This window comes from Musca autumnalis, unplaced genomic scaffold, assembly GCF_047663935.1.
Source record: "Musca autumnalis isolate F117 unplaced genomic scaffold, ASM4766393v1 scaffold_2, whole genome shotgun sequence".
NCBI lineage: Eukaryota > Metazoa > Arthropoda > Insecta > Diptera > Muscidae > Musca > Musca autumnalis.
The window spans coordinates 206648455-206661443 of record NW_027411755.1 but is presented as its reverse complement, the minus strand read 5'-3'; the positions used below and the strand labels follow the sequence as shown (position 1 = coordinate 206661443).

Below are 12989 nucleotides of genomic sequence, written 5' to 3'. Positions count from 1 at the left end.
CAAACGGGCGACCCTGGTCTAGTGTAAACGCCTAGTAATGCTTGGGTTACATCATGGCAGAACTACCAGCTGATCGAATATGAAAAGTCAAATCCCTTTATAAAAAATCCACTCGATTTCAACTGTCAATTCCTTTCTCTAAAGTATGCCTGTTCAAAGTGCGCACCTGGGCTGTCGGTGTGTGTCAATTTGCTCACACACACAATTTAAAAAGAGAGCTTTTGTCTTTGTTTTGAATATTTTCAAAATTACCAATCAGTCTCTATTGAACATTCAATAAGGAAGGTTCTGTTTTCGAATTTGTCTATGAATTTATATGCGTACACTGAAAAAATGAATAAAGATACTGAATACGAATTTTTATTTGCCGAAAATTATAATAATGAAAACATTGAAATTTGTGTATTTCAAAACCAACACAATAACAAAATGTATTTGTATGTGTGTGAGCAGGCCTACTCTAAAGCCACACGCTGACATTTTCATACGAAACTTTCCCATTATTTTGGCGTTTATAGATCGAGTTCCATACTAAACTCTAATGCTAGGTTTACATTTACGAAATCCACTCGATTTCAACTGTCAATTCCATAGCTCAAACGTCAAATGAAATCACATCTGAAATCCATTGGATTTCATTTGACGATTAACCAATGGAATTGACAGTTGAAATCGAGTGGATTTCGTAAATGTAAACCAAGCATTAGTCTTTCTAATGTTTATCCATGGTAAAACAAATATAAGGTAAAGTTAATACTACAACAAATACAACTCGAACAACAACCACAAAGGAATTTGTTTTTGTTTGTAACGTTACTGCCAGTTGTATTTGTAAACAAAACAAGGAAATGTCTATAAATTATTGGAATTTAAAAAACTAATAATTTTTCACATTTGGTTCAATATTTTGGAAAACATGAATGAAAATTCGTTACATTTTCAATTTTTATGTTTCCACATCATTCTACTAAATGCATAAATTCTTGCAGAAAAGTTTGGGGTCGCTGGAAATTCGTAGAAAAAGGAGAAGCTGTTTCAATGTTTTGTTTTAGAAATCAAAGAAGCACATGTTTATAAGGGCTTTATTTTTTAAATTTTAACAAAATACCTCACATATTAACAAACGTTATATCGCCTCTACAAGCGGGGATTTACTGCGCGGCTTATCGTTCGAACTTGGAGGAGGTTACATATCATTGATATGAAGAAGTTTTTCTGGAAATGTTTTTTTCCGAATGATATATTTTTTTCTCAAAAAATATATGTCCCTAATGTACATCGAAATAGAAATAAATGTATAAAATGTCATATGAAATTTGACACTAACGTCACAACCCAGTTCAGTCAGCTGTGTATTGCTGCTACCTTTTCTTATTCTACCATGATGTTTATCTTTAAACCATAGCTTTCACTGTGTGCTGCCAGTCTATGTAGTAGGTATTGGAGTCCTGCAAAGCTATCAGCTAGTATGGTTGTGTCGTCTGCATATCTAATATTGTTGAGAAAAGTTCCATTTATAAGAATTCCTTTTTTGATATCGTTGATTGATTCTTGGAATATTCTTTCGGAGTAGACATTGAACAATAGGGGGGATAATATCCTTGTCTCACACCTTTAGATATTACTATGTCTTCTGTACATTCTCCATTTACATCCACATGTGCAGTCTGGTGCCAATACAAGCTTTTTATGCATCGAATTTCATTCTGTCCAATACCAATGGACGTTACAACCTCTATCAATTTATCATGTTGTATTGTGTCAAAAGCCTTCTCGTAATCGATAAAGCATATGTATACATCTTTTTGAACAGTTTTGCATTTTTGGACTAGGATTTGTAGGGATGAAAGAGCTTCGCGTGTTCCTATGCCTTCTTTAAAACCAAATTGGGATGCACCCATAACTTTCACACACTTCTCATATATTCGCCCATGAATTATTTTTAGAAAAATCTTCAAAGCATGGCTCATTAAGCTGATAAGTCTATAGTCACTGCAGTGTTTCGGTTGGTTTTTCTTTGGGATCGTTATAAACGTTGATCTCAGCCAATTAATGTTATCTCCCTCTATTAACTTTAGTATTTCCGATGGAATCTCGTCAGGACCACATGCTTTTTTAACTTTTAAGGATTTTATCGCTGACTCAATTTCTTGCTTGGTTATAGATGTTCCTTCTGGCGGTCCATTTCTCATCATCTCATAGGTAGATCGGTTCTGGTCGGTAAACAGGAGCTTTATGTAATCTTTCCATATTGCCATCTTTTCCGATTTATCAAAAATAGGTTCATTTTCATTATTGTATAAAATTTTTGGTATTGATTTGTGGTATACGCCTGCCATTTCTTTGATTTTCTTGTGAATATTGAAATCGTCATTTAACTGTTGCAATCTTTCAATCTCCTGGCATTGCCTGTTTATGAGATTATTTTTCGCATTTCTGATTGCAGATTGTATTTCTCTTTTTAATTCGTAGTATATTTCGCAGTTTCGATTTTTATGTTTTCGACGTTCCTCCATCAGATCCAGTATCTCCTTTGTCATCCATTCATTCTTTTGTGTTTTTTTCATGATTCCTAGATTATTGTCCGCTATGGATTTTAGCGTATTTTTAACAGAATTCCACATCTGTTCACTATCTGTAGCTTCAATTCTTCTAAATTCTTCATCAATGATCTCTTTCATTCTGGTCTTAACTCTTGGTTCCTCCAGTTTTCCAGTATTGAGTTTTCCACGTATTGTTCTCTTTGGGTGTCTCTTCAATTTTGTTCGTATTTTTGTCATTAACAGGATATGGTCCGACGGAACATCTGCCCCTGGATATGTGGATGTTTTCATTACAAACGAAGAAAAGAGTTTATTGATCAATATATAATCTATTTGGTTTCTTATTATATTTGTTGGTTTGTCTAGGGGGGATTTCCAGGTATACAATCTTCTTTTTGGCAGGCAGAACATTGTATTTGTAATTTTAAACCCATATTCCTGACAGAATTGAATATGTCTGTCACCTCTATCATTTCTCTCGCCTAGTCCAAATTTGCCTGTTATGCCTGGTACAATATCTTGTCCAACTTTGGTATTAAAGTCTCCTTGGATGATATTTATATCATGGGGTTTTGTCATATTTATTAAGTATTTTACATCTTCGTAAAAATCTTCGACATCTTCTTTACCCTTGTCTGCAGTGGGCGCATCTATTTGTATAGTATTTAGTTTTAAGGGTTTTGTTTCTAACTTTATAAGCATTGCTCTATCAGATTTTGGTATGAATCCTGTTACGCATTGCGCTATGTGGCTTTTCAAAATGACACCTACTCCGTTTCTATGATTTCTATTTAGGTTTCCTGAGTGAAATACTTTAACATTTTGAGATACAAATTCTCCATTATCAGGCCACCATGTTTCGCAAACTCAAAGTATGTCAATATTCATTCTATTCATCTCGTTAATAGTGTTAGCTAATTTTCCAGATTCATATAGACTTCGCACATTCCAAGTACCAATATTCGGGTTATTTTTTGTTTTACCTCCGGGGATTCTTAGCACCCTCGTTTGGCCGGAGACTGAGGGCCGTTCATTATTTATGTTCATAAATTGCATAATTATCATGGGATAATACTTCAGGGGTTTCCCGTTGCCATCTGAAGGGTTTATAGTTTCCGTCTACATATTCAGCCGCTCCTCCTGGAATTCAGACGCTGTTTGCTGCCGCCAACTGTTGATCAAACGCTGCCTTTGTTTTCCTTTTTTTTCTTTGGTTCGCCCCGCATATTTTATTTTTGCGGTACCCGCCATATCTGATGAGCGTTCCTCTATCCACCACCTGGGGAGGCGTCCGATGGGAGAAAAAAAATGGAAAAAAATAACTCCGCACGGAGAACAGAGCATATGTGAACGAAAAAGAAATCGACGATTTTCATTCATACCCAGCAAAAAGTTTGCTTCCGCGGATGCAGTTGAATCACTACAAGTGTACAGTACATTTGCCGTTGGAGTACATCTTTTCCTATGATTTCACTTATGAATTTTACAAGAGAGCGCGCAGCTAGGATGCACTCTATTTTGCTTCCACAGCACACAGCTAGGATCCACTTTTCGATCCAAATCACAGCTTTTGATGTAGTCGTTTGGGTTGAATTTAAAGGCACTCTTCGGATTGTGTTTTAATCAATCCAAAGATGCAGTAAAAATGCAAGCTATTGCGAAATATCCCAGAATAAATAAAATTCATTTATTATTTGTGTAAAACAACAATACAAAGAGCTTTATTATATAAACACAAATTAAAAAAAGTTTCCATTAAATTCAATCACAATTGAGTGTACCTCCTCCGTTCTCCATTTAATCCAAGCGCAACTGTTATGTTGACTTCCCATCAGTAGTTCAACTTTCGGCATGGACTCCAAATCCACTCCAATAAAAATTTTCGTCTCGTAAATTACCACAAAAATATTCGCAACTTTAGTTTGTATTTTTTATTTTATAACAAATTCTTCGAAATATATTCACACTTGTTTCCTTTTGAAGAAATTGTGTCGGCAGCGTCGGGTAGGGACCAACCAACTGTTTTTGTATTCTAGGGATCTCTAAAGCAACTGCTTATAAAATGTATAGAACGGAGTGCATTTTTCATAACTCTGCTGGACTACATCGAAAGATGTTGTGAAATCATAACTCCAATTGCACAACTTCCATTTTTTGCTGGGTAATTTTACAACTGTTTTTGCAGTTGTTGAGACGCCTATGTCCATGATACAATAAGAAGGTAGCAGCAACTGCCGTTTTTGGTAACATAAGATGTCAAAATTTGACATAAATTCAATGCAATTGACACATTTTGTTACCATCAGCTGGGCTTCAGCTGGGCTGATAATGCTACCTTCTTATTGTATCATGCCTACGTCACACAGGCAAGTTTTGGGTTTTTGACAATCAATACATCATGGTACAAATACACAGGTAGCCGCATCGGCAATTGTTGGCAACATAAGATGTCAAAATTTGACATAAATTCAATGCAATTGACACATTATGTTACCATCGGCTGGCATGATAATGCTACCTGTATTATTGTACCATGCAATACATGTAATCATGGCCCAATTATAGGTCCTCCGGCAAAATCAGATGATTTCGATTTGAACTGTCAAAATTCATATTTGTCATTTGAATTCGCTGTGAGGTATTGAAATGTCGAACTGTATAGAAACAGGTAGATGTATCTCGAAAAAAGAAAACAAATAAACTTTATGTTGTACACGTAAAATGTCAACATTTGTTGTGTTTGTATGAGAATTTAATTTACAATAACTTATTTTAGCAGTTCAAGTTCGATCAGCTGGTATTTTCTGTTTCGTCAAACAAAAATAACTACGGTAACAACTTTTTCCTAAAAAAATGTTTTGTATGTATCTACCTGAATTGACAGAAAAGAAATTCGCCTCAAAAATTTTTTCGCCTCTGTTTATGAAATTTGACATTTAAAATCTTCGTTATTCTTTGAATTCGCATGATGGAGGACCTATTATTGGGCCATGCATGTAGTCCAGGGTTAATGTCTCTCAGAGTCACCCTGTAATGTGTCGTGCTCTTGTCAAACTGCCGTGCAGCACTAAACAAATCACAACAAGTAGAAAATTGTAAATTTATTAAGCTATTTCAAGTTTTTTCTTAAAAAAAGTTCATAAAAAAGAGTTCTGCAAAGATGGGGCGACGCTCCATTAATACCACTAAAAGTGGTAAATACATGAATCCAACAGATCAAGCGAGTAAGTTCAAGGCAGCAAGAAATGATTGTAGTACCAGCAATGGCAGTGTTCCTTTAACCATTTCTGGAAATTTTTTGTCCTCATATTACAGGAAAGGAGGCCCGCAAAAAGGAACTGAAGAAGAACAAGAAACAAAGGCAAATGGTAAGGGCAGCAGTGCTAAAGAATAAAGATCCTAGTCAAATATTGGAGGAAATGGAAAAAATCGATGAAATGGGTAGGTATTCTAGTAAAAGTGTAACTTGGAAAACATGCAATAACATTTCCTCATTTCTTTTTTTTAGAATATAATGTGCTCCAGCCATCACCTCTAAATGAAAAAGTCTTAAGGGACAAACGGAAAAAGTTAAAAGAAACATTTGAGCGTGTCATGCGTCTTTATGTAGGTTGATTCTACTTGATTTTGAAACTTTGTTACATTTTAATTTCACTTGTTTATTTTAGTACAATGACGATCCGGAACATTGGTCTGAATTAAAACGCAAAGAAGTGGAATACGAAAAGAAGAGATTAAAAAAGCAACAATACTATGAAAGTGTAAAGCATGCTCAAAGTGTACAAATCGATGAAATTCCTCTGCCTTCTAGCACTCAAACACCGGCAGCTGGAGGTGGTGCCGCTTTCCCAACTGGACCCAAAAGATTACCACCTCCACCTACGGCCTTGTCATTGCCACCGTTTGCCCCCGGTGCACCACCGGGCGCATTAAAGAAACTCAATGAGCCGGCATTGAAACCTCCCGAGAAAACGGAAGAGGTTAAACGCAAAGAAGTCTTGGGCGTTCCCATTGGACCTCCTCCAACGTTGGCTGATATGTCGGATTTGGATACGGATGCTGAAGGCGATGAAGTTGTACTGAAAAAATATGTCTCCAAATCTAAGTCCGCAAAATCGGTACCCAAACCCAACTCCTTGCAACAACGTATGCTGGCAATATCGGGTCAAAATATAGATGATTTTATGAAAGAAATGGAAAATGTGCACAAGAAAAAGGTGGCTGCCAGTCGTGGAGAGACTGAGTCATCAAAGGAGGGTAGCAAAAAGGATAAAGACAGTGCCAATACAGATGATGACGATGACAACGATGATGATGATGATGATGATGACGATGAGAATAAAAGTGATTTGTCTGAGTGTAGTTTTAGTGATGAAGAGGCTGATGACGATGATGATGAAGAGGCTTCTAAACGCAGACGGACACATTCATCTGGTGATGCTGATACAGCAGCAATACCCACACCTGCTTCTATACCTCCCGTAGCCATAGCATTACCAAATATACCAGCACCTCCCCAACCTCACATATCGCTGCATGGACATCCAGTACCTCCACCGCTGGCCGGCATGGCACCCCCACCACCTATGATGTTTAGGCCGCCACCAAGACCACCAGGTATGCATGGATTTGGTATTCGCATGCCACCCGGTGCACCACCTGGACCAAGACCACCAGGTATGGGTGGTATGCCGCGAATGGGTATACGTATACCAGGTCCACCACCCGGAATGCCACCACGTATGGCTCATCATAAAATGCAACAGCAACAACAACAGCAGCAGAATAAGGATAGTAAGGGTGTCACGACAATTACGGCCAAACCTCAAATTAGGTAAGTTAAAAATGAAACTCGCTCCGACTGTTCACTAGGGACAGTTATTAATTAGAGAGAGATATTTGGACCTTAGTCTAGCTTTGCAGAATTTGAACTAAACCTAATTATTTCCGTTTTTCTTTCTAGAAATTTGAGTGCCGATGTAACACGTTTTGTTCCCTCAACATTACGTGTTAAACGTGATGATTCTCGCAAACCCAATCGCACAAAACCTTTCACACAAGAACCAACAACACGGCCGGCCGAAACAAAGAATGCCGCCTCCAAAGATGATGCCTATATCCAGTTTATGAATGAAATGCAAGGCTTGCTGTAATTAATTTGCGAATCACCACAAATGCATATATGGAAACCTCACAATGAAGTTATATTTAATAAAACAAACCTCCCACTTTTTAGTAGCAAGTTAAGAAATACAAAAGGATTTTACTCAATTTACACTATAAAAAATTTGAATTCAAGGCGTTTTAAGGATAATTGTAAATACATGGATATCTGCTGTGGGATGCAAAAATGGGTGACAACTGTCAGGGCGATCATAAATACTTCCCTCGGAATTTTCCGCACGGAAAATAATTTAGAAAAGTAAAATTCTTTTAAAAATCAATATTTGAAAACGTTGAAAACTGCTACAATCACTTAATTATGGAATATTCTCTCTCTCGAAATAAAAAGTTGCGAAATTAGGGAAAGGGAACAAATTCCGCACGGAATTTTTATTCATGATTGCCCTTTTGTATGAAGTATATTTCGCAAAGGTGCTTGGAAAACCTTGGGTTTTAAGGCCGGGGATTACATTGCAAAGTCCACGATTTGTTATGGCCCCTATTTCTTCTCAAGCGCAGCCTGTCTTCCCCGTTGTTGTTGTAACACTATCATAGCGATTATGAATCTTCACGTAGGGAGCTACTCACAAGTGAGTTGCAGTTCACTTTCACCTGCTCGAGCTATTACGATTGGGCAGGGAGGAGCACAAAAAGTGAACAAGGGTTGACAAGTCGGAAAATGGAAAATAATGGCGCGACTTGTGAACCCTTGAAATAATAATTTGTGTTACCATACCGTCATTTTTTGCACAAATAACTTTGGGATTATTAAATTCTTATTTTTTGCATAAAAAGTAAATAAATTTTCAAATTAATAAACATTTCTAGCAAGAAAAATGTCGGTTATTAAAAATCCACTGTAAAAGAACATGAATATTGGTAAAAGAAAATACAACATTGAAACAACATGGCAACATCTGTAACAGCTGTTCTTTTGTTTTGACAGATATGTGAAAATTGTTAATTTACACTGAAGAATTCGTGAAATTTATTGGAAAATCGTAAAAAAGTGAACAAATGTCGTTTAAAAACGTCATTAAATGGCTACAATAAGTAAATGTTTAATGTTGCATTTTGGGTGATAACAGAAATGGCAAGTTCTGAGGAATACCAAGGAAATGGAGTGGAAGCTGTACCAGCGATGTTAGGACATCACAGGAGATCAATGATTGGTTCAAATGAGGTTCAGCATTTAGCCAATTCCAAGAATTGTAAATACAATTCGTGAAACATCCGATATTTTCTCCAGTATAAGAACCAATTCTATGAATGCTAAGTATAATTCCTAATGCTTTCTTCAACACTTAAACCAATTTAATGAATTTTAAATACAATTTCAATAAATTTCAATTGTAATTCCAATTTTTTTTTGTTCATGGCATATAATAGGGATACGTAAAATCGATTTCGGTTAATCGATTAATCGATTATTTGCCGCAAAATTTCTGAAAGTCGTAGTCGACTATTGACTGTGCGAAAACCGGATAATCGATCATTCTTAATCGACTTTCGAACGACGGAGTCAACTATTATTCGTAGTCGACCATTAGTCGTAGTCTATTATTATTCGTAGTCGACTATTAATCGTGGACGACTATTAGTCGTAGTTGATTATTCGGTGTGTTAAAACCGCGTAATGGACGGATCGCATCAATGGAAATGGTCGATTATATTCGATTATAATCGGGTTTCGGCGGTTGAGAAATAATCGAAGTCGACTTTTAGTACATTCTCAAATAATCGACTAACCGAAAATCGAGTTTTAAGTTTTTCACGAAAACCGTATAATCGAAAAACCGATTATTGCATTCCACTGCGTATCCGTAGCATATAACAACCGGTACTTAAAATACTATTCGAGGAAATTGCTTGGTGTAGATACCATTCCACTGGGTTATCGACGATGACGTGATTAAGATCTCAAAATGGTTTGGATCTTTTTGGGGCAACGGTCTGGACTTATATTCCATCAAAATATTTGATTCTATTCAAGCTTGAGGGCAAGTGATTGGACGTGTCATCTTTTTAGCACCAGCACCCATTTTTTCCAAGACTGCGACCCCAAAAGTTCCAAATCGTGTACATTACTCTCTCTAGGAACAACAATCGCAGACATGGGTTGCTCCAGATTGGGTCCTTGTATATTTGTGAACCGCTTTATACAGTATGCACCATTTTGATCTGTCCATACCTGAAAACGGGGAACGCTTTAGTTACAGTACTTGCTTGGGCGTTACCGTGAGAGCCATCCCAATCACCATCTAGTAGGTTGGCCCGACACACTAGGTCCATCAAGAATGATCTTCACTTTCTAGAGAGGAAAGCCCAACGATACAGGAGAGAACCCCTTGCTCAACAAGCATTTCAAGTAGGTTTGTATAGCTTTCACATAGTCGCAGTTTCTAATGTAAACAAATATAGTGTGAATAAAGTCCACCACAAACCAGAGTAGTTTTTGCTCAACTATACTCGGGATATTGCAGTCGTCTAAATTCTTATAGGGCAAATGTTGATAGCACCATGCATAGCACTCTTCGTCTTTTAAAGGTGCGATGCCAAACCTAGTCATTTAACTTCAGTGGATAGTTACATCCCATTCTTGGAACTGAAGTTAGACCCAATTTTGTACCAAATTCTGAAAGAATTCAGAGATTCAGACCGAATTCGTAAAGAACTCTGAAAAAATGTTAGCGGTAAATGTCCTAATATTTGTTTTTGTCGAAAACATATTGCGATTAAAAATATAAAGAAACTCTTATCACAATAAGGTAGAATCTATTCAATTTCCAATATTTCAACCATCTTTGATGGTCATCCTCAGGGATTGGCTTTCAAAAACAAGAACATTTGTTTTATGCAACTATAAACAATATGGTAGAAATTTATAATAACAATGATATTTCTTTCTTTTTATAAGAATAAAAACAAAAAAATTTTCATAGCGATTATGAATCTTCACGTAGGGAGCTACTCACAAGTGAGTTGCAGTTCACTTTCACCTGCTCGAGCTATTATGATTGAGCAGGGAGGAGCACAAAAAGTGAACAAGGGTTGACAAGTCGGAAAATGGAAAATAATGGCGCGACTTGTGAACCCTTGAAATAATAATTTGTGTTGCCATACCATCATTTTTTGCACAAATAACTTTGAGATTAATTAATTCTTATTTTTTGTATAAAAAATAAATAAATTTTCAAATTAATAAACATTTCTAGCAAGAAAAATGTCAGTTATTAACAATCCACTGTAAAAGAACATGGATATTGGTAAAAGAAAATACAACATTAAAACAACATGGCAACATCTGTAACAGCTGTTCTTTTGTTTTGGCAGATATGTGAAAATTGTTTATTTACACTGAAGAATTCGTGAAATTTATTGGAAAATCGTAAAAAAGTGAACAAATGTCGTTTAAAAACGTCATTAAATGGCTACAATAAGTAAATGTTTAATGTTGCATTTTGGGTGATAACAGAAATGGCAAATTCTGAGGAATACCAAGGAAATGAAGTGGAAGTTGTGTTTAGCACCATCTCCCATTCTTTCCAAGACTGCGACCCCAAAAGATCCAAATCGTGTACATTACTCTCTCTAGGAATAACAATTGCAGACATGGGTTGCTCCTGATTGGGTCCTTGTATAGTTGTGAGCCGCTTTATGCAGAATGTACCTTTTTGATCTGTCCATACCTGAAAACTCGATTTAGGCCTTGCTTCACTGATACATACCACGGGCAACGTTTTAGTTACAGTACTTGCTCGGGCATTACCGTGAGATAGGGATGGCTCTCACGGTAATGCCCGAGCAAGTACTGTAACTAAAACGTTGGGTGGGTTGGCCCGACACACTAGGTCCATCAAGAATGATCTTCACGTTCTAGAGAGGGAAGCCCAACCATACTGGATAGAATCCCTTGCTCAACAAGCATTTCAAGTAGTTTTGAATAGCTTTCACATAGTCGCAGGTTCTAATGTAAACAAATATAGTGTGAATAAAGTCCCCAACAAACCAGAGTAGTTTTTGCTCAACTATACTTGGGATATTGCAGTCGTCTAAATTCTTAGGCAAATATTGATAGCACCATGCACAGCACTCTGCGTCTTTTAATGGTGCGATGCCAAACCTAGTCATATAACTCCAGTGGATAGTTACATGCCATTCTTGGAACTGAAGGTAGACCCAATTTTGTACCAAATTCTGAAAGAATTCAGAGATTCAGACCGAATTCGTAAAGAACTCTGAAAAAATGTTAGCGGTCAATGTCCTAAGCTTTAAAAAACAAGAACATTCGTTTTATGCAACTATAAACATTATGGTAGAAATTTATAATAATGATATTTCTTTCTTTTTATAAGAATAAAAACAAAAACGCCCATTTGTTTTTAAATTTTTAAGTTGACCTTAAGCCAAATTAAAACCAAAGAAAATAGCGTCCAAAGGTCAACAATAACCTGACAACATAAAAAATCTCTTATTATTTTTTGTTACTTTCAACCTAAAATACAATTAATTATCATTACAGATACAAAATATTCGTATTTTTTAAAATAAATGTTCACACTTAAATTTTTTTGTTCAACTCACTTTGATTTCGGTAGTGAGAAATTTCAGCAGAAATTTGCCTCTTTTTCTCACTTTTTTTACATTTGTAATAGCTAATTTTTTCACGAACGTGAGTTTTGCTTACCCTCTTGTTGTTTATAATAAGGGAAGAGTGAGAACATATCAGCACTCACGGCGATATGATGTTTATAATAGGGGAGGAGGCGAGAAAGAGAAAACTCACGGTGAGATGCCGTTCATAATTGGGCTGTATATGATATGTTTGTAAGTTGGTTTTTTCTGGGAATGTGGACGCTTCGATGGGTTGTAGCCACAAAGCTACTGGAATAGTTGAGAAGGTTTGGCAGGGCAGTTGAAGAGAGGTACGGTGTCGTGCGGGCCTGTGCCGCATGCTAGGAAGATGTTGTGCACGGTGTCATCGATCCTTGCTCTATAGGAATTTATGGGCCGATTCCGTACGGCGAGTCGCGTTGCCAAATGCAATTTTTCGATTCCGTATGGCAATATCGCCTGACGTCGTCAAATTTTGTCGCCGAAATGTTCATTTTCCGGCGACAACAAATTAGCTGTCGCCGTACATTTTTACTAACGAATAAAAAAAAAAATAAAAATAACTTGTTATCGACGATTATTTTCTATCGCTGTACGTAGTGCATTTTTTAAATTTTGTCACAGAGACGATAGACGACGCGACATGACTCGCCTCGCTGTACGGAATCG

General features: G+C 36.6%; 1 protein-coding gene across 1 annotated transcript; it reads left to right on the top strand.

The window, feature by feature from the left end:
* Window positions 1–5490: 5490 nt before the first annotated feature.
* On the top strand, window positions 5491–7801 carry LOC141395170 (uncharacterized). Its single transcript, XM_073970675.1, has 5 exons — window positions 5491–5767; window positions 5859–5984; window positions 6052–6149; window positions 6212–7377; window positions 7507–7801. The coding sequence occupies exons 1-5, from the start codon at window positions 5704–5706 to the stop codon at window positions 7694–7696; spliced, it is 1644 nt and encodes a 547-aa protein (XP_073826776.1). The 5' UTR covers window positions 5491–5703; the 3' UTR covers window positions 7697–7801.
* Window positions 7802–12989: the final 5188 nt, after the last annotated feature.

Coding starts and splice junctions, on each gene's coding strand:
- LOC141395170 (XM_073970675.1), top strand. CDS start 5,704: ATGGGGCGACGCTCCATTAATACCACTAAAAGTGGTAAATACATGAAT. Junction 5,985..6,051: donor GGAAAAAATCGATGAAATGG/GTAGGTATTCTA, acceptor TCTTTTTTTTAG/AATATAATGTGCTCCAGCCA. Junction 6,150..6,211: donor AGCGTGTCATGCGTCTTTAT/GTAGGTTGATTC, acceptor TGTTTATTTTAG/TACAATGACGATCCGGAACA.